At 35.9% G+C, this 22,129-nt stretch overlaps 1 protein-coding gene across 1 annotated transcript; it reads left to right on the top strand.

Annotated features, from left to right (window-relative positions):
• The first annotated feature begins 311 nt into the window (after positions 1–311).
• DNAH14 (dynein axonemal heavy chain 14) lies at positions 312–16,150 on the top strand. The gene is made up of 11 exons (XM_074169155.1): positions 312–571; positions 808–926; positions 1,439–1,496; positions 1,738–1,908; positions 3,222–3,357; positions 8,160–8,327; positions 9,476–9,588; positions 11,069–11,280; positions 12,796–12,936; positions 14,297–14,430; positions 14,999–16,150. Exons 6-11 carry the CDS (start codon positions 8,181–8,183, stop codon positions 15,335–15,337), a joined length of 1,086 nt encoding a protein of 361 aa, XP_074025256.1. The 5' UTR covers positions 312–571; positions 808–926; positions 1,439–1,496; positions 1,738–1,908; positions 3,222–3,357; positions 8,160–8,180; the 3' UTR covers positions 15,338–16,150.
• The last annotated feature ends 5,979 nt before the right edge of the window (positions 16,151–22,129 follow it).

Consider the following 22,129-nt stretch of genomic DNA (forward strand, 5'->3'; position numbering starts at 1 on the left):
CTAGGGGTTTCATGCTTTTTTGTAGCTGTGGTTATTTGATGCTAACATTTCTTAGTTTCTTGAGCCTTAACATCCCAGATTTCCCTTTTGTTAAAAATCTTGAATTACGTCCCTAGTGGTTGCTTTAAGCCAATGTTTTTTCTTCAAAAGAGTTCATATACTTTTTGTGGATTATCTCCTCTTTGCCTGGACTGACTTGGAATTGTTTTTTTATTCTTATAGTTTGGTATCTTCATCCCTAACACTAACTGCACATGATCAATTTACAATGTTTATATGGCTTAATAAAACTTTTTTTTTTCTTTTACCAGAAATAAATATCCTGATGCATCAATATGAAAACTGAAAATGAATTTCACGTATCAGTCATCTTCTGTAAAAACCATTTCCTCATACTGAGTCTGGGTCTGCAATTCCTTACTCTGCATTTGGTGCTGCTTACTATCAAAGGCAGTTAATGAGAAGAGAGCAGAGAAGAGTTGATGATGGTCTGTGAGAAATATAATGTGTGTGTTTATCCCCTACTAGCAAGACGGAAGAGCAGTTCCTGGTATCTCCTGGTTACCGTAAGGTAAGTTTTCCTGTACACCACTGAGTACTGGAGGTGAGAGGGAGCAGTACTGAGGCAAATATGTGGATAAAGAAAAGCAAGATACCTTGTTTGTTCTGGCCAAAACTAGACCGTATCAGGTAAAAAAAACGTTGCTGTTTCTGTATCTTTCCTGCTGTTTATCTGTAAATATTATTATATATGTTCAGCTGTTATTTGAATAATGTCCTGTTGTTTGACATTTTGATCCCTCTAAGGATGGACTGTAGTTAGTGGAGAGAGGGAGAGACTCCATACTGGGCGCTCTGTCTCCAACACGAGCTCAGCTGCAGTTTCAAACGCACCAAAGATGCAGCTCCTCAGCTTCAGTGCAAAGGTAGGCAAAACACAAAGCTCATGGTAGCTCTGTTGGTGCAGTGGGGTCCTTGATAGATCTGTTTCCCTCCTTCAGACACAGTGGGAGTTGTGCTCACAAGAGTGTGTGATCTAATGGTCTGCTGACTGAATAGAAAGGATGCCCTGGTATTATTACAATTAATGGAAATGCAACATAGTGCTTAGGCTTTGTTTTTCTTTTTTAAGAGCAAGCTACCTTGCTTACGAAGTAAAGATTCACTGAGGAGTTTCATTTCCAAAATGCTGGATTAGTTTTGATGACTAACTCGTAGAAACCAGTGTGACATTTCCAGAGAAAACTGGAAGTTTCAAAAGTTTCTTTTGATACAGAGTTAAAAATCACTCTACTGGAAATGTGTATGCAGCTTCATCAGGTTTTTCTTTACTGGATGCCCAATAGAAAAGATCTTTCTTTAAACAATGTGTTACAGGTACTATAATCCTGCATTATAATCATCATTATTAATACCAAAAAATTTCATGTTCCCTTAGATCTTTCCCTTTTTCTAAGGATGATCTACACCAACAGCAGCAATGCTTTTACTGTATTGTGAGTACACAGTTTATGAATATAAAAATCATTCATGATACGGCTTTCAGCTTGAATCTTCTAGCCTAGAGAAATGAGAACGTTGATGGGCATGAATAATCAGTCAGTGGTATATGTCTTTGTCAACTCAATATTTTTTCAGCAATCTTGTAATGGAAATGAGAAAAAAATCTGCATGTGTGTTTGTATTTATGCATTAATGGATGACATTTTTAATTATTACTTAATATTTCTACTTAAGGCACAAAATATTTAATCATCTGATTGCCCAGACCCTTCTTCAGCATTCCATCAAGTTTGTAAATAACCTGTAATGACAAATGGTAAAGGGCATTTCCTGACAGTCAATGACTGAGGAATAAAGGCAAATACATAACCCTCTGTGGGAGAAGGACAATACTGACTTCTTGAGGTAACATCTTTGGCTAACAACTTATTAAATTTTCCTTTTTTCCTATTCATATATTTTCCTAGGTTTGTTTTTTTAAAACCTCTTGAGATCCTATGGGATGAGAGCTGTCTACTTTCAGGCTAGTTAGTCAAATTTGCTGCTTTTAACATTTTTCAGTAATAGGGAATAATGGAAGCCATTGTAAACTGTGTATCAACAAAGTTTTGCCAACGTAGTTGGCAAAATATTTTTCTGTGAAGAATTTCAGAGTGCTACGTGGAACACATTCATTTTCTAAAAAAATAACAAGAGCTGGAGCAGGTACCTGCCTGCGTATTTGTTGCCAGTATGTGCTTCTCCCTTCTGGCTTTTTCAAAGATTAGAACATGGAACATTTTAGTGGAGTCAAACATCAGTAGCTTGACTAGTAGACTGCTGTGAAAGCTGTGCTTTTAAAGAAGATAAAATCCATCTTTCTTCTTTATTAATACATTTTGAAGGATATTCTTTGACTTCCGTTATTAGGTTCTAGACTAGCCCTGCATAACACTAGGAATTCAGTCTCGGTTAAGTCTGCAGAGCTGACACACGTCAGCATTTTTGTTACATCTTAAATGAAACTGAGAAGACAAATCCTGCAGAAGGCAGGGTCATGAACAGCCTTGTCGGTTTATTTTAGAAGAATCAGTTTCTGCCTGTAGAACTTCAGGCAAAAGCTTAGCTCTCACAAAGTGGAGAATTTTAATGTGTAACAATAGGTGATGTTTATTTGAATATCATAAGGGTCCAGTCTACACAGTCTACATGGCTTTATGTCTTTTTTTTTTTTTTTTTATAAGAGTTGTTGTATTCCATGGTAATTGTTGCTGACCTCTGGATAATGTTTAGGCTGCCTTCCAGGTCCCAGCAGAAAATGGTCAGAAAACAGCTGAGCTGACTGTAACGTTGGCAATTAAGGCCAATCCTGAGGGTGTTTTCTCTGTTGTTGGTACTGGCAAATTAAGAAAAGAACCATAAATGGATTTTACACTGACATAGTGAAATTTGACTAAAGCATTAATAAAGGAATAATAAAAGTATTTAGCTCATATGAAAAAGAGTGCAGAACAGTCCTGCCAATGTTTCATAAGGACCGTGATTTTTTTATCAGGGAACAGTCTGATTTGCAGTAGTGTCAGTTCTGATGCAGTATGTTTAGGTTTTGTTCACAAGTTTCCATATCTCTACAACACATCATTATTACTTTTGGTTTATATCTTATCATTTATGTGTATAATCCTGTTCCTAAGTCTTTTTGTTCTTCTCTTGAAACTGATGTGTTTTCTCAACAGCAGGGCTACATCCATACCCAAAATGTCTTGGAAGCGGATCCAACAGCAGCTGGGCTGCTGAGGGTTCCGTGCATCCCATTGTGATACAGGAGATGCCTGCACCCTGACAGAATGGGAAAGATGAGCACTCTCACCGTTGGTAGGTAACTGTTCCACTCACATGTGCGAGAGTTACGAGTTGCGAGTTATGAAACAGAAAACTTGTGAGTTAGAAAGCTCACAAATTAAGTGTGAATTCACATGCAAAGGGAATTGAACCCTTGTTTGTTGTGTTTGTTTTCTTTCTAGTGAGCTCATAAAATAAAATTTAATTTACAGCATATCCTGTCCTGTAAATTTGAGAGATCAAAACAGACCATGACCTATGTGCCTTAGGTCATTTCCGTGAAGAGAAAATACTTCGGTTTGCTGTATAACAGAGAATCCATTGGGGGACAATCTGTATGTCACATCCATGGTGCAGTCAAGTTAATGCAGTCTGATCAGTGTCACTGTAATTAATGTGAAAGCGGCTCAGAGTGCAGTCCCAGGCTGCGCTCATGATAGGAAGAGAACCACTTGAAATAAAGCAAAGGCAGAAAACACAACACTGTGTTTTGCATGTGAAGATTCAGCATGCTTTGTAGACAAATGGGAGCAGTCATGCAGCGAAGGGATACCTGAGGGGCATTTGAGCTGGCTTGGCTAAGGAGAGCCTCAGAGGCTGCAGGGAAACACTGGCTTCCACCATTTTTTCCTGAAAATTAGTGGGTGCTTGTTATTGCCCATATCTCTGCAAAAAACACTCACAAAGGCTTCTTCAAGAAATCTCTTCTCCACTGGATCCTGCAGGAGTGTCAGGATGCTTTGGCCACAGAAGTTGGACATACAGTTGCATAGTCTTTGCCATAGGGCCACAATTTAGTACTTAAGCACCACACCAAATGAGGCAAGATACTGTTTTTCTTCAAATCGGGTACTGGTTTTGCTGCAAAAATGCATTTGATTCTGGCTTCTTCATTTTGTACCAGTGAGTAAAAATTTTTCTCTATTGGTTCCTATTCTAGCAGGCTCATAACTGCCAGAAGAGTTCTTCTGAGTCCATAGATGTTTATCCATGTCATTCTTGGGATTCCCAACACAGTGGAACCTTCATCTCTTACAAATATTCCTTCACGTGATTACGATAAAAATAATTCAGTGAAAATCTGTAGGATTCAGGTGGATCTAGTCGCTTTGCTGATTAGCGTGTTCTAGTCATTTTTTATTATACCCAGTGAATGCACTATTTAAAGATTTAAAGACTTTTACTTAAATATATTTGAACTTCTAAATCAAACTGGGAAAGCGCGGTTCCTCTTAATATTACCCAGTCATCGCTGAATACCCTTGGATTAGTTTTGTAATGATTTAGGGTCACAATTCTTGTAGAAACATTACTTCATATCCCCTAACAAAGTATAATGCTTGCTTTAGCAAACTGTAAATTTGTCAACATGTGTTCATTTTAATTTTGTTTTCTTTATTTGGTTAGGAGCATGTTACCCTTCAATCAGTTTTGCAGAAATGTTATTTATCTCAGCACAAAATTCCCATGCGAAGAGAAAAATCACCCTACGTAAATCTACAAGGTGTAAATATAGTCATATGTAACAAAAAAAAGGTAAAACACTTGAAGTTAATTTCAAAGCCACATAGAATGTTTCTGGTTTCAAGTATTAACCAGATTTGTGCAAGCCATTTGCTTTTTAAGCCAGCAAACATAGTTGGAACTGCTTCTCAAATTAATTGCATCCAGATTCGTAGCAGCACTTAGAAAGGAACTTTTTATTCTTGGATTAAAAGTGAAAGTTTTTCAGCTGAACCTGTCCTAGAATAATAGGATAATATTGAAAGTCTCAGCTCTCAGGAGTCATCCTTTCTAAATCTTTCATAAACCCCAAACTTTATAAACAAAAAAATCTGCAGATACAAATTAAGCCATACATTTTAATGGCTGGAAAATGCTACTTTTTTTCAGCATTCCAATTTTCTGTATTCTTATATTGCTCAATGTTAATTACAAGTGGCTTCAATGGGAGCTTTGCATGTAAATCTCCTGTGCATAAGTGGAAAAACAGATGAGCCTCCTGCAAGTACTTAATTATTTTTTATATCTCTTGAGATTCCATTCCCTTAGTATGACACTTGTTACTGACTCACCAAGCCAGACTTACTAATATTAATGTGTTTGAAAAAATAATATTTTATTTGAGTATAAGCATTTCAGATTAACAAATAAAGGATTAGTCACCATTTACATCTTTAGGGAAAGCCACATATGGTCAAATCAAGTATGGATGAGCTAGTCCTGAGCAGGCTTTTATTTTCCTTTGCAGATTTCTGACAGTCTGGTAGGTCAGATAAAATATCCATACATTTCTTAAAAGTATAATTTGTTCTTTTAATTATGAAATAATATTGTGATTAATGAGAAACAAGTTGAAGGATATGATCTGTATACGCAGGGGACTCAAGAAAACTTATAAGCAGAATGATTTCAAGATACTGAAGTACTAAGTAGTTTTACCTTTACAAAATCCACTTTGGTGAGTGTGTAGTACCATCTGATTATTTCACCTAAGTATTTGCTTTATTAATGTCTTGTTGAACTTCCCATAGCTTGAAGCATCTCTCCATGATGCAGACACGTACTACAGAATTTGTTGAAAGGAATTAATGAATTCATGTACCATTGGCTTTATTTAGCATTACCATGGAATCGTTTTCACCAAATATTGAATGGTTTTCACCAAAACCTGACATCCCTTGACTTCTCAATTGCAGGGCTTATTGCTGTGATGACCGGCCTCCTGTCAGAGGTCGGTACATCCTGAGTGAAGGCCACTGCTACAAAGGTCAGGCAGCCTGGCTCGGGTAGGGAGAGGCATTAGCCCTCAGCAACCCCCCAACAGTCCTTCCCAACGGCCCACAGGGGTCCTCTCCAACAGCCCCCCAACAGCCCACAGGGGTGTCCTCCAACAGCCCTTCAACAGCTGCCACTGGTGGACAGGGGCCTTCCCGTCCACCCTACTCCCAGGTGGAGGTAAGGGACAGGCCAGCAGCCATTTCTTTCTGCGCTTTTTCAGTGCAGAAAGAAAGCTTGAAAGATCAATCCTTAAATGCAGAAATATTAAAGCTGTCATCTATAATGGAAAAGTAGGGCTTCTCTTTAGCTGTGGCTTAGCTTAGGTTAACTTTCCACTTTTCCTGCATTTAGAGGGGGTTCTGATATGATGAGGGGTGTGGAAACAAGTTGACCATGCCTGTTAAAGCTGCTGAACTCTTCAGGATAGCAAGAAAGCAAAACTGACCCTGAAGAGTGTAAGATTTTGTGATATTACAGGCAATAACATAAATTACCAGCTGAGATTTACTAGACCAGTATAACTTCTGGTTCAAGGATTGTCTGAGGGCAGGTTGTTGGCAGCATCGCTCTATGGATATCCTGGCGCGTGTGGGCTGTCTTTGAGCTTGGGTCACTGCTCCTTGGTAGAAAAAGCCAAGCAGTTAAGAAAGCTGTGTGTTTTATTTCTGAAAATATATATCATACACTAACTGTTGGAAGTCATTAAATCATTACCAATGAAAATTAGATACAAGTTAAACATCTTACAACTGCTGAGGGAAAATCATCCTGGAAGATAACACTGATGTGTCTTGGGTATCTTGTCCTTTATTACAGCACCAAACTTTCAGGTTTTCATTTACACATACCTAAATATTGACATGCGTGGATACTAAGATATCTACAATACAGGTAGAGGCTCTAACAAATCATACATTTTTCAAGCAAATATGCATTTTATTATTTCCTCAACATTTTTTCCTGGCAATTGAAAAGATCAAGTATTTTGATTGAATTGTCAGCTGGGTTTGATTGACCATCGGCTGGGTTTCAAGTCCTTATATTATTTGATCAGCTGAGTCCTTAAAAAAATTATGGATTGTTTTTATAATTTGACTAATAAACTTTGATCCTTGTGCCAAAACAAAAGGTGGTTTTAAGAAGTTAATGAAATGAGTGGGTCATAGTCATCCTCTCTGTTTTCTCCAATGATGTTACATCTCAAGCTTCTATGCAGTGAGCTCACATAGTTTTGCAGATTTTGATCTATGGTTATCTATTTTGATCTAAATTTGGGTTTATATGTACATATTTGCAGTTCATAAGTAACTGTTGCAAATCAGGTTCTGGAGATAGAGACACCAATTAGAGTTTGTAATACTTAATAGTTCTACCTCGTTACGTATTATCATGTCTGAGCTTTGATGATACTGTGATTCTGAAGTGTGTGAGGGAATGGAGAAGGGAGAGCTAACTGGGAAACTAAGCGAATGCGGTATCTGAGTGAGACTTGCAAGTCAGGAATGAAGACCTCTGCTCTGTCCTGGTTTTTAGTGCTTTTTTTTACTTTGTATTAATGTCTTCCTGGTTAGAAAGTGCAATGGTCTTTTTGAAGTGGATTTTTTAGATTACTATTTTTGGCTGGGCTCAGGATTTAAAAAAATCCTCAAAATATCTTTTCAGACTCTTTTATATTTTCCATGTATACTGTATATGGGATATGACTAAAAAAATTCAGAATTTTTTTTTCTTGTAGACCTCCTTGTAAAAATGTACATTCTTCTTTTATCTAAATTGTGATTAATGCAGTAATTGTGTTTGCTTTTATAGTTCTACATTATTCATTTTTCGAAGCAAATAAATGTTTAATTTGCCACTTAGTGAACAATTATCTTTTTTTAATTTGTCAACTCTGTGAAATTTCAGTTCCAACACTGCAGAGGCAGATATGCAAACACCACCTGATTACTAATAAGGCACGCAGATCTGCTCAACTATGAAGTTCATGCTGAGGGCATAGTGGGGAGACAGTCATTGCTGCAGATGTAATTCAATAGTTATTTTCTTACTGTTAGGATGAAGAATACCTGCCCCAGATGGATGAGCAAAACAAAGCGCTGAAAGAAAAATTAGTATCTCATCTCAGGTTTGAACCAGAGAGGACAGAGGTACTGCTTATGGTAAAAGGCAGGGATATTGCGTGTGACCCGGCTGACAGTAGTGAAAAAGACAATAGTGAACTGGTGAGAATATGCATGATTTTAAACTAGACTATGTGTTAATATTATAATTGCAGTTAATATCCTCCTAGCTATAGTTCCATTATAGTAAAAGCCTGACTTTTAACAAAGTTTACTGTTACAATTATATATTATCTTAAACTAGAGTTAAATGCAAAAGCATGTATGTTTCTGAACCTTTTCTAAATCTGGGTGCCCAAAATTAGATCTTTGAAAATTCTGGTCAGTCGCTGCTGATGCTGGAGCAATGTGCACTCCTAAATTAAAGCCAGCACTGTTCCATATGTGCTTCTGGACCCGACACTGGGCTTGGGCAACTGTGACTGCTGAAAGCGTAGCCTTGCTGAGCTGTTAGAGGTGTCTTCAGAGTGGTCCAAAACCAAAATATAAATGGACGTGTAGTAGAATATAGGGGCTCTGGGAGTTTGCAACAATGTTAATAGCAAAGTAATTTTTGCACAGCTCATTTTGTTTGTCAGTGCAACTTTGGGGATATTGGGATGTTTTGTAAGACTGAAAAAAGTGATGTTAACCTAATGAGTAGGCAGGCATCCTTTGGCTGGATAACCTTCCCTGCCTGGGAAAATGTTATATGAAAAAATGTGGATTACATGTTTAATACCTGTGCAGTCGTGGGAGGGAAAGTCTTCCTCCTAGGAATGTTGCAAGGAAACTTCAGAGCCTGCTATTTATCTTGAGGCATTTTCCTGGAGGAAAGAAATTCATATAAACTAATCCTTTAGTTAGTGTTTGGCTGGAGTGTCCTGAAAAATAATGATTTGTTGTTCTAAATTTAGAATTTCTTTTTCTGAAGGTTTGTAACTAGACTTAGGTTGATGGAAATAGGAGAAAGCAATTTTATACTCCATATGAAAATACTAGACATTAATTTTAGTGCTCTGGGCACGGTTATTTTAAAGTCATTTATTAAGATTCTTTTTAATAAGTAAATTCTCATGCACATAAAATGCTGTATATCTTAACTCAGAAAACATCTGTAATGAAAGATGCGTTAAGCCATCAATTGTGCTTTCGAAAATGTTTTCCATAGTTGTTAAAAAAAGTCTTCTTTGGATTTTTTAGTTTATGATATATGTCCACCCACTAAATAATTATTGAAATTGGTGTATTTCCCTGCCCTTTGTTCCCAGTCCTCCTCACTAGAGAAGAAATACTCTAGTCTTCGCACAGCAGTTTACAGAGGAAGAACAGAAAGGAAACACAAAGCAACAATAAAAGAGGAAGACGTGTGTTTTGGAAATGCGTATGTGAAATTATACTTCTTTACGATAGCTTTTTGTTCTCTGCTACTTAGAATTTGAAACAGCAATGGATGTCTTCTACTGAATTATTTGACTGCTTCCTTGTGAATTCTGTGAAGTTTGGATTGATGCTTCAGCATAAACTTTGTAATTTTTGCCCATTGCAATAGAGTCTGATTTAGTTTATGTCACTGAAAATCTGGAAAAATGCTAGTGAAATCATTGCAAACAGAATGCAGTCTAGTCAATGGGTAATCCAATCTTCTCAATGGATTTTTCACTAATTCATCTCTTGCATCTAAACTTATATGAGAGATGTAAACATCTGGAGGATGTGAACAACTTCTCAGTTTGTGAAAAATTAAGTTTTGTGTAATGGAACCTCAATTTTCATCAGTCCTGAGCCAGTCAGAATGGTCTCCATCCTAGATATCAGAAAGTATCTGATCAGTAAGGATCTGCATTCTGGCTTGTATCGCCAGCCACTATACATGCTGCTAGTTGTCTAGTTTAATTAGTAGGTGATGTGAGAGAAAGCTGAAAGGAGGAATTTGGGCATGGAAATTGAAGATTAAAGTATTTCTGGAGAGTGATTAGGGAATATTAAAGCACAGAAACTGCCAGTCTTCATTAGTTTCAGTGCTCACAGTACAACTTATTTTGTATTTGTGCATTTTACCCAGATAAAATTTTTGCTTTCTACATCTGTCTTGAGAAAAGCACATACGTGCTGCTACTTGTATATCAGGGGCTGCTAACACAGATTTCTGTTGCATCTTTCACATACTAGATTTGACTTTGCCAGCACTTTATCGTGCTTCAGTCAACAGAAGAATCTTATTGGGGGTTACCATTTGCTACCTGAAGTTTGAACTTATTTTAGAGATTTCCAGGTTAGTCTACAAATCTAAGAATGAGCTTGAAAAAAAACCCCAACAAATCCTGTATTACAGTATTCTTAATTTTTATGCTTTTTCTAGGCAAAAAAAATTATTTTATAGGAAAGAATTTAATTTCTAGGAAAGAATTTAATTTTGAAAATAAAACTTATTGCCTTCTTTGTACTTTCATAGTAGATACCATACTGTTGGAATTACTAAGAATGAGAACAAATTATACCATTGGGTTTTTTAAGCATTATTTTCTTAGTTGTGTTTCTCAGAGCTTAAACTTAGTTTAGTCTTGAAGCTCTCATACCTTTGAGACTAATCAAAATAATGATCAGTTTTTATGTATACTCCTTCTGATGCCCATAGTGTCAGAGCACAAGAGGTAAGCCTGTAATTTTATTTTGATTTCTTTCACCACCTTCACTGTATATTTTATTTATCATGAATAAAGCTGTAACTCTATGCCATGGGACAGCTGTGTCTTAGTCATAAATACAAACCGTTATACTAGTCGTATTTTAGTTGATTGTTCTATTTTGCCTGTATGACTCTGTCAGATTTTTCCCTAATAGAGTATATTGTTCAATTTTAGGCTCTCAAGAATACATAAGGAGGGAAGGGAAGAATCTGTTTGTCAACCTTCTAGCATGTCAGAGCAAGAGACAGTGAAGTTAAAAAGGAGCATAACAAAACCTGTGTCCTTAATGTCAGAGAATGAGAATTTGAAAAAGGCACTGCCCACAGCTTCTGCTTGCAAAGGAGTTCAGCATGATTTTGACACGTCACCGCCTTCTCCTGTATATGGTAAAGTAACTAAAATGACAGGATTTGGAGTAATAAAAGATGTTATTTTCTTTCCTCATCATTGTAAAAATTCTTTTCCAAGTATTTGTAAATACACGGTGTCCTCAAGTGCATTTCTAACAAAGAATACTGTAAGTCACAAGCATTCCAGTTTTTGCTTTTAAGCATGGACTGAACATTTATTTTCTGTTTTTCTACTGAAAATAGCAGTCTTACTGGACTTCTAATATTTGGTGAGACATAATACTGCAGTGGGCAGCCATAGTATAAACATACACTCTATCCTTCTCTCTAAAGCCCTTAGACTCTTCTTTCTCTGGGCATTACAAGGATGCCAACAACACTTTCTGTGTAGGTGGTGAAGACTCGAGCAAAACTTGACATCTTTTTAAAAACAAAAAGCAAAAATGCAATAGTGGAGATAAAACCACTGACTTTAACTCTGTATACCAACTACAAGGTGCATAGGAGTATGTGTTTATTTGTGGTTTCAAAAAGTTGTAGTTATACATACTTCTTTTCTGTGTATATTTACCTATTCAAAGTTTCTTTAAGTGAGAACGCTGTGTAGTGGGTCTTGAATATACTTACTCCACCAGATGTTGATGAAAACTAAATATACGATTGTCTTTCCTATTGTCCTCCAATCAACTTGGGTTTTTTGGAAGCGTGAAGTGAGGCCATCTCTAAAATACAAAATTGTAATTCATGGAAGTTGTACGTACAATGAAATGAAACTCCTCACAAAGACTCGGTGGCCGTGTGATCACAATTCTTCTTCTTTGAAAGTCATTGCAAGTTTCAAACTGACTTCAACGGATCAAAATTTAGGCAAATCTGCAAGCTGGAGTTCAGTTATATCAGTAATTTTGGGAATATGCTTTGAGTGAAACTTGCAGAAAAAGTTTTTTGAGTCAATCATATCCTGTAAGTCTTCAGCACATCAAACATCAAACTGGAAAACTTTGATTTGTTAAACAAGGCATTGAGGGGTAGGGTTATGCTGGATCTGGCTGGGATGGAGTTGACTTTCTTCCGAGTAGTACATAGGATGCTGTGCTGTGTATGTGAGGCTACAACAGTGCTGGTAAGGCACCAATGCTTTGGCTACTGCTGAGCTTTCCTGGCATCTAGGCTTTCTCTCCTTCAGAATGAGTGAAAATGTTTTCTAGCAATAAACAGGGACAAACAAATGACAAAAGTCAAAGTGAACGTCATCCTTTTTCCTTCATGGGATACACCGGAAACAAGTATTGCATTTCTTACCCAGCCAGACCGAAGTAACTGATGTCAAGTGATGATCTGAATACAAGTTTTAACGTGTTATCTACAAAAAGAAACAGCTTCTTGTGTGTGTGTGTATGTCTCTCTCTATGCAAGTATTAAAACCATCAGAATGTATTTGGGGAAGTAGACACAGAAATGTAAACTTGTAGGAAGGTAACTTAAATTAGGAAAAAATTGTGCATGATGATCTGCTTTAAATTACTAATATTTTCCTTTTTAATTTGTCAGTTGCAGATAACATTAGCAAGATTGAAATGCAAAAAGCTATTTTGGAACTAAGTAGCCATAAAGAGACTTGTGAGCAACCAAAAGTTGAAAGATCTTCTAAGAAGTCTTTGAGAGGCAAAGTTCATACTTACGATAAAACAAGTATGTAAGTAGTAGCATTGCGGGGGCAGACTATGCTGTTAGTTAGGCCTGTACAGCCCATGTATTTACTTCAGATTTATATTCATATAATGAAGAATATATTCAACTGCTATTCTCTTTCCTCATCCCTCTCCTGCCTTTAAGAGTACACGTGTAGGGGAAGAGCCAATACAGCTGTAAATGGGAGTGCTATAATTTTAAACCTTATTTCAAAGGCCAACAACTTTAACATCTGTATTCACCTGATTATTTTTTTTTTGTATACCTGATCTCAGAGCAGAATTTCAGACAGCATTTGATTTTTTTATTTTAATGTTGTGTATATTTTATTGTTAGCTACAGTAAGTTTTCTCTTCATTGGAAGATTTGTAAAGAGTAGTCATGTTTTCCTATGTATCTTCCAGGATTAGTGTCAGGAAGAATAGATTTTGATCATTATTTCTCCATTAAAAATATCTGTCACTGAGACTGAAAACTGGGAGGGAGTGATATCACAACTGGATTCCAATTCTTTTTTTCTTTTTCGCAAACTTTTTTTCTCTGTACATTTTAATAGGGGTTAAAAACCACAGGGAAAAAAATATCCCAGACTGAAAACTGGGAGGGAGTGATATCACAACTGGATTCCAATTTTATTTTTTTATTTTTTGCAAAATTTTTTTCTCTGTACATTTTAATAGGGGTTAAAAACCATGGGAAAAAAATATTTTTTTAAGCTTTCCGGGACTTCTCAATTTGCTTTCCATAACGTTACAGAATCTTTTGTTCAATTGGAGTGGTGTTCACCTATAAAGGGCTAGATTGGTCTGATTTCTAAAGGGGTAATATCTTTCCATGTAAAGATGAATCTCTTTTAAATATTAGAAAGAAAAGTTTTATTGTTATTCTTTCACTTTCAACAGTCTTTTTGTTTAGCTAAGATTTTGCTCTGCCTTCAGAAGTCTTTTCTCATTCTTTCAGTCTTTTTAGCATTTGAGAAGGTCTTTGGCCTGTAAATCATATTTTTTCCACTGAGTACTTTGAATTTTGCTGTGTAAATTACACCAAAGAGCAGTGTAAAATCATTGGAAGTTGATATTACTTTGAAGTCACTTGAACTGCTGTTCTTCAGTTGCAGGAAAAAAAAACATTTGGAATATCTAATGGCTTTTATTTTTTTTGAGAAGGACTTTCTGAGACATGTTTTCCGAGTCTTCCAGCTCAGTCTAAATAGTATTAGACCAATCTTCCACATTTGTTAAGGCTTATGCAATGAAGCTAAAGAGTGAGTGGCTGGCTCGCTTGTGTAGTGAATGTAAAGGTTTTATGTTTAAGGGGAAAAAAGCCAACACTGTTTTTGTTTCTTTTCTCAATGTACCAGAACCAATTGATGATGATGTTATAATGCATATTTTGAGGCTTCGAGGCAAACTTGGCTGGCAAACAACATTACCATCGTGTGAACAATTAGCTCGAGAGACTGATGTGTCCCGACTGCAGAAGTTCACACTTACGGTGAATTTTTCTTTCCCTTTTCCACGTCCTGTGCAATTACATTCTAGAAATTACGTTGGTTATCATCTAAAATACTTATTTCCCAGAAGTTTTTCCTCTGAAAAAGGATATCATTAATACTTAAAATCTTTAACTGTGTAGGTGTTTGCTGCTAAAGAGCCTTACTAGTGGTATTTTTAGTCTTAATAGTGCTTACCACTGTTCTCATAGATGGAGAAATTGAACTACTAAAAAGTTTGTTCAGGTTTGGGTAAAAAATTAATATTAAAAAAATTAAAATTTTTGGGTAACATTAATAGGGTTATATGAGACTGTTTTCTTAACAAGAACTAGTAATATTTAACTAGCTGTTGGTGGAACTGAAAAATAATTATTTAGATTGGAAATAACAGAAAAATGTCATGATAATAGAATAACTTAGTCATTTCAGCATTGCTATTAAGCTTCTTATCAAAACAGTTGGGTACTTTTTTACTTTTCTTCTCATAGTCAAATATATAGATATATAACTTGTAATCGTGAAAAGTAAATTATATATATACATGTAAATAATTTCCTCTTTTGACAGAAACCATTATTGCTAAAAGATACTGGGGAATATATATATTGTCTTCAACGAAACAGGAATAACTTTAAAGTTCCCTACAACCCATACGATTTACAGGCTGTGTCTACGAATACAGCTATGCGAAACGAAGTGTATTGGACCGTTACAGCTTCATTTGTGTCAAAGGTAGTGTTGTACGGTACACAGAGCAACATAAACCCAGACATTTCCACAGAAAGAATGTTTTTATTTATTATCATGTTGCATTCCCATTGCAATTATGTTACCGACTTGCTTAAGACCTTGCTGGTCCCTCCTAAAAAACGAGTCCTCTGTTGGCTTTGTTTAGCTGGATGCTAAAAAACAAAAGAGCAAAGTTTATTGTCTAACTTAGAATGAGATTCCGTGACCGGTTTAAGTCTGTGTAAGGCTGGCAAGAGCGTGGCTTTTAAGCCACTCTTTCCATTGCACTAGCACTGGTGATTTCAGGGCCAGTATGGCGGATCATCTCACTAATTTGGCTGAAAATGAATGCAAATAATTTATGTGTGTGTTTATCTGCTTGCCAGGTTAATTTTCAGTCAGATTATAGAGTGAATCCATCTCACCAGGAGCACAGAGTACTGATATTCCTTAAAGAAGCCCTAAAGATAGTACCTTTTAAGAATACAAGTACCACATTGCATGATGTTTCATCAGTTCTTGAATGTCTTTGAAGCCAACTCAACTTTGAAGCCCTTTTTCTCTTTAGCATCAGTGAAGTTTAGAACGAGTATGACACTAACCTTGTGTGGAAGAAGTGATAATTGCATAATTTACATAATTGGATTGTTGCTGGATGCTAAAGTTAAACTTTTTGTTGTATGTATGAGATACGTGATTTGAATGTTAGAAAATTACAGACCTGGCTTAGGAACTGGTGCAATTACTGTTGTTAAAATGGGGAAGATGTTTTTGCTATGAGTGGAGGTACCAAGCTTTTATAAAACCAGACTGGAAGGGAAAAAAAAGATAAATGTTAGGACCCTGACTGGGAAAAAAAGACTGTGACCTTGTTCCTTCGCCTTTAGAAATCTTGCTGTAGTACAGAAATTTGAAGTACAACCTTGATTTAAATACAAAGTGATGTGTTCCAAAACGTCTGTAATAAAAGATTTACTACTTGCTTTGACTAAACCACGGAATTATTCATTCAAAACAATTAGGTAGTGCTTAGTAGCCAGTCTTCTATCTCTTATACTCCCATGAAAGATAATGAAGATTTCTACAGAAGTACATCTGCCCATTGCCACTTTACTGGATTCTTGTCACTCAGACTCTGGTCCATAATTTGAAAAGAAAGTATGCAGATTTACAATTCATCATTTTTATATCCTTTCACGCAGGTGTGAACATTCTCTTTGGAGAATGAAAATCTATTTGCTTACCCTGCTGTTGATTTGGTTGTAAGATGCTGTTTGCCTACATGAAAAATAAGGCAGAGGTTCGAGAAAAGGGTTTTTGGAGTTTGCTGCCAGAAGGTGTTGTGGTGAGCTGGGGGTTATATCTGCTCACTTTGTACTGGAGATCTTTACACAAGTCTAATTCTCTTTTCCAGTATTATATCTTGTAGTGATGGGAAGAAATTGATATTTCATAGTTTTACTTGCTAACAGTGAATAAGTGCATTCAGATTTCTCCTTCTTATGTACTCTGTGTGAGATAAACCACTTTTTTTAAACAAGAAGGATAATCAGTGGGCCTAAATAAAAGGATTTTCAAATGTGCTGAGGGGCTTTCCTAACTCTTGACAGACTTGAACATCTGCCAGAATACTTTCCTGAATAGCATGTATGTGCTATAATGACATATTTTGAATGCTAGAAACATCTTAATATTTAAAATAATAAAAGCATGTAGAAACTGTAAGCATGTTCAAAATAAAACAAAAACTATATTGGTAGACAAAATTGACAATATTGGTAGACAAGTGGTGAATTTAGCCACCACTGAGGTCATCAGTATTCGTGCTTTTTGTCTTTGATAATGAAGATTCAAATTCTTTTTGAAAGGGACTTGTATATTTTTTCTTAATGTTTTCCCTAGTTTTCTGCAGGCTGTAATTTAGGAGAAATGGAAACAACACCAGTTCCACAATGGCTGTATGAAAGACAGATGTATTATAAGTTACTCAGTTTTAATTTCTTTTCCAATTTCAGGTAAGGAAATTAAAAAACAAAAAACAACACAATCGAAGTTAACTAATTACAGGAATAATTTTTAATATCTTTCTATGATAAAACACCAACTTAATATCGTTTTAAATCCTGCATAGGCATTCAAGAATTACAATACTTAAAGACTACTGAAAATCTTTTTGGTTCTTACGTCTAAATCATTACAGGAGCTAAACATCCTCTTTTCTCTTTTGTTATTTTTTGTTTCTTCTTGTGTATTTAACCTAGAAAAAGTGATAATGTCTCTAGTAATATCTTCCTATGAGGTAAATTTTAGGAGGCAAGTTAATTTCTCCTGTTTATTCTCTTTCAAGTAATATAGACTATATGAACTAGCTAGTACTGCTCACATTATATAGAATGCATTAAGGCAAATTATGTAGTGTAAAATAGAAGGAAATATTTAGTGGTGAAATTGTCACGTTCTTCTGGCTGGCTGTTATTGAAACATCAGTAAAAACACGATAGCTGAATTTTAACCTCTTGTTTAGATGTATATTAAACATCCATTTTCTACACATTTGTTTCAATATTCTATTTTTATTACTTGTTAGTGGAAGATCCTTGTTTCTGGTTTATTTTTGGTTTTCGTCTGTAGAATATCGCTGGAAGTGATTCAGCTTTGGTACTTGACCCTGTTTCTTGTGTTGGATTTGTTCATGCACATTTTTTGTGTGTGCATCAGTCACCACAATGACAGCATCACAAATTTTGCACATTTTTGAAATTGTATTTTATGTTTGCCAGTGCTACATTCCATATGCAAAAATTAACGAAAGTAATCATAATCTTATTTCATTCCATTGTTCCACAAAATTCTGATAAAATTTGTTGTTACTGAATATGTGTGTTTATGTGTGTCGATTAGAGAATTAAAGGTTGCTGTGATGAGAACGTTTAGAAGGTAGGTAAGCCATCAGCGAGTTATGGGTTCTGGGACACTTCACTTCAACCTGTGGCTGTATTTTCAGGGGCTTTACTGTTATCTGGTGCTTAACGTACATCCCAACAAGAAACGTCTCATACCAAGATCCAGTTTACACAGGAAGTTCTCAGTACATGTTGGTAACAAGCCCAGGCTGGGTCTTCATGCAGTTAACATCAGGCACGGTGGCAATACTATTTTTACTAGGCACAAAAACGCTTTTGCAGTTATGGTACATTAAAGATGCTTGTGTTCAGGTTTAAAACAAGCTAATATTAATGTTTGCTTGGTGTATTTTGTCTTTTGTGGGTACAACAGGCCTCTGCTTTAGCTATACATTTCATACATCCATCAGGTGTAGGGACAATGTTTGGAGCAGATTTAGAAAGCGGAAATTGGCTAATTGATCTGCATCTGTCTCCCAACAGTGTTAAATGCTGCTACTGAGCAGTTGTGACAGCAGGTGTGACAGTCTGTAGAATTTACATGCATAAATAATTATTTCTTTCACTTCTAGAATGAAGAAATACTTTCTCGTCTGGAAAATCAATGCTAGAAAAAGCAAGATGCTCAAGACCAAGTCAGTTTGAACATAGGTTTTTCATGCAAAAAGAATTAAAGAATACTTCATCTCTTGCTCTACATTCTAGCAATTTGTTTCTTATTTTCCTTAAATACTTTACAAATCAACAAAGACCATTATACAAATGCTAGATTACCTGTTGATAAGAGCATGGAAGACCTACTCTAATAAAAATTTTATGGTATTTTTCCGTGCTGAGAAGGAGCCTGGAATTTTAATCTGGAGAAACCTGAGCTTTAATTTGATGTTTGTCTAGTTCTAAGCACAGTGGGATTCTGCTTTATGAGTTAGGATTTTCCATATAAATGGGTTGGAAATAATAATTAATACAGTGTTGCAGAGGGGTTGCAGCAAATCCAGGCTGAATACGGGCTGAATGAGAAGATGGAATTCAGTCTATATGTTGAGGTGAGTAAATAAAATCCTATCACACTTCATCTATTCTCCTTAAGGATGTCCATTATTGGCATGTAAATAATATTTGTATTATGTGGGTTTGATGATGACAAAGACATTGTTAACTCTTCACAAGAGAGAGTGGAGTGGATTTTTTTCCCGTTTATGGAAATGTATCCTTTAGTTAAGCTTATTCTTACAGGTTTTTAATTAACCCTTGTGTTAGGAAGACACTTCTTTCTGGGGTTTATATCAAAATGATTAGTTTTGTGTGAGAGCATATGAATTTGATCTTTCATTTGTACCTAGGGGTAAGGAACTGGGAAAGGTTGATGGCCTTTTTCTTCCATTTGAATAGTCAAGTGGGAAAGGCATAAACTGTCGGGTAGTCCTTTGTCTGCCCAGTTCTAAAGTTACTGAAATAGGAAAGGTGTTCAAGTAAACAGTGCTTTTAACTGCATAAAAATCTTAAAACTGTAATTTATGGAATGTATCATTAAAAATAATATATGATGAGTCAGCTTCTGAAAAAAAATCGTGTTTTCTCTTTGCTTGGCATTAGTCAGAGACATTCATTAATTCATACATTAATGCTTAACAGATAGATCGCGCTTTCCCTAAAAGCAGATTTTTTGTAGGTGGCAAGTTCATCAAAATTCAGTTGGGGCACTTTAAATGACTGACTATAGAATATTTTTAGTATGTTTTGTCAAAATCGGATCTGTCTTCTGAAATGTTTTTATGTCCTGAAATCATATGACCTTAAACTGTAACCTTTTTATAAACTAGAAAGTAGTCCTGGTGCTCTCCACACTTCAGCATTTGAATAAATTTGTGAGTGAGTTGTTGTTCCTGTAAACAAAGGTGGTGAAAGAGAGTGTAGTCCCTATAGAGTCTATAAATCTGTTTCGTTGAGGTTTTGGGTTTGGGTTTACTCCTCAGTATGTTGCTGCCCACATAAAGTTATTGGACCTTCATGTAGGTGGATTAGTGCAGGATGCCTTTTCAGAAGGAAGTTGTTGACTACACAGCCTGTTCATGCAACTGATTGATTGCTCCTAAAATGATCTAGATCCCTATGCATTAAGAAAAGCAATTGAAAAGTTATTTTGTCAGATTTGTTCAAATTCTTTATATTTCTTAAATGTCATGTTGAGGCAAAGCTCTTTAAAGTTTATTAATGCAATAAACAAGTTTGGTTATGCTATTCCTTAAAGTCATTAAATTATATATATATTTATATTATTATATATTTTTCCTCTCTAAAAGAACCAGATAAAGGAAGAAATACTTTTTTTTTTTCCCTCTCTGTTTACTCCTGCATTATATCCCCAGTCGCCTAACAACTTCAGGGCAGTTAATTTGGTCATTCCAATTGACAAATGCTATGGATTTTTCTATGTCACTTCTTTTTTGGGTGTAACATTTCAGGAATATCAACAGAGTTATTAAACAGACGTTCAGTTGTTCTGCCTCCTCCGCTTTCATCTTTGTTCTTATTTAGGGCTTCCTCTGTCTCAAGCGTAACGGCCTCAGTCATTTGGAATTTTGAAACTGGGATTTGTTTTTTGGGGTGGGTTGTTTTAGATGTGTGAATTAGATACGTGCTGTCCCTAATATTCTGCTCGCTATGAAACTCTGGAGAGCATTTTTAAATTAATTTATGCATATAGCCGAGTATTTAAATTAGTGTAAGCCTTTGTGTAAACACACCGGTCACATGCTATAGCTTCAGCAGGGAACCTGTGTGCAACCCACATCAACCATTCTTATTTTATAGTGAAGGAACTGAGAAGTGGGTGAAGAAGACCCGCTTTTTACATTGTTTGTTGAAGGTGCAGGGACATTCACAGAACAACCGCTCTCCTGAAGACCAAAATGTGAATTTTATATACAGAAGATGCACAAAAATAGGAGAGTACGTAAGAGAGAAGATACTTACTGTACAGTAACTGCAACTCCTTGAGAACGTGCCCCAAGAGGTAATGCTGAAGTTTTTGCTGTGTGAACCTTCTCCATCTGGTTTGAGTAGCTCTATGGGGACCTGTGTCATGATTGTTTGCTACGAAGGGTGCAACGGAGAAGGGTGGGTGTCTAAAGCAATGACCAGATTGGGAGCCTCTTGTGGGAATAGACCTACGCTACCAAAACAGTGCACGTGTCACAAGATTAAAAAATGGGGCTTCAGCAGCAATGGTAGTTTAACTGTAGAAGAATCATTTCAAAAAGTCTATATTTAAGCCCCAGAAGCGTGTACACTGCTATATAAAATGAAGCAATATCTGTCCTGAAAAGTTAACATTATAGTAACAAAACATTGAGGGAGAATGTGAGAGGGAAGTAATATTAAAAGTGTTGATAACATAAATAATTTTTTAGGCAGGCTTTGAAATAGTTGAAAATGATTGTGCGGAATAACAAGTTGAACAAATGTAAGAAAAAACAATTTTGTGCTCTTTGCAGCAGTTTGCCTTTTGGATAACGCTGTTTCTCAGAGCTGTGGTAATTTAGAGTGTTTAAGTAATGGCTTGAAATTGAGTTGCTTCGTCTATCTCATCTTACATATAACTGCGCATGCTTCAGGAACATTGCAGCTGCAAGCAGAACGTGTCCATATCAAATCAATAACTAACTCAATATATTCTTAGCTGCGCTTCCTTGAAATCACACACCAGGCTCAGTGAACAACTACTAACAATTTCAGATTTTAGTATCTTTTCAGTAGGATCCAATGTACCGTAATAACCAAATTAGGTTTAACTTTGCTTTATTCATTTACTACCAGCATCGATATTTTCTACTTAAATTTTTGCCAATAATTTAATGTGTATTAATATTTATTAATATATAAATGCCATGAATTAGAGGCATGAGATCAGAAAAGACCTAATTGAAGCTGAATTTTTTTTCCTCTGCCTTTTTTTGATAATTTTTTTCCTAAAGGGGAGATAAGTTTGGGTGTTGTAGGTTTTTTTTAGAAATATTTGTATCAGATTCCAGATTAGACAGTCATTAATTAATGCCATCTTAAT

The sequence above is a fragment of the Numenius arquata genome, chromosome 2, assembly GCF_964106895.1.
Source record: "Numenius arquata chromosome 2, bNumArq3.hap1.1, whole genome shotgun sequence".
NCBI lineage: Eukaryota > Metazoa > Chordata > Aves > Charadriiformes > Scolopacidae > Numenius > Numenius arquata.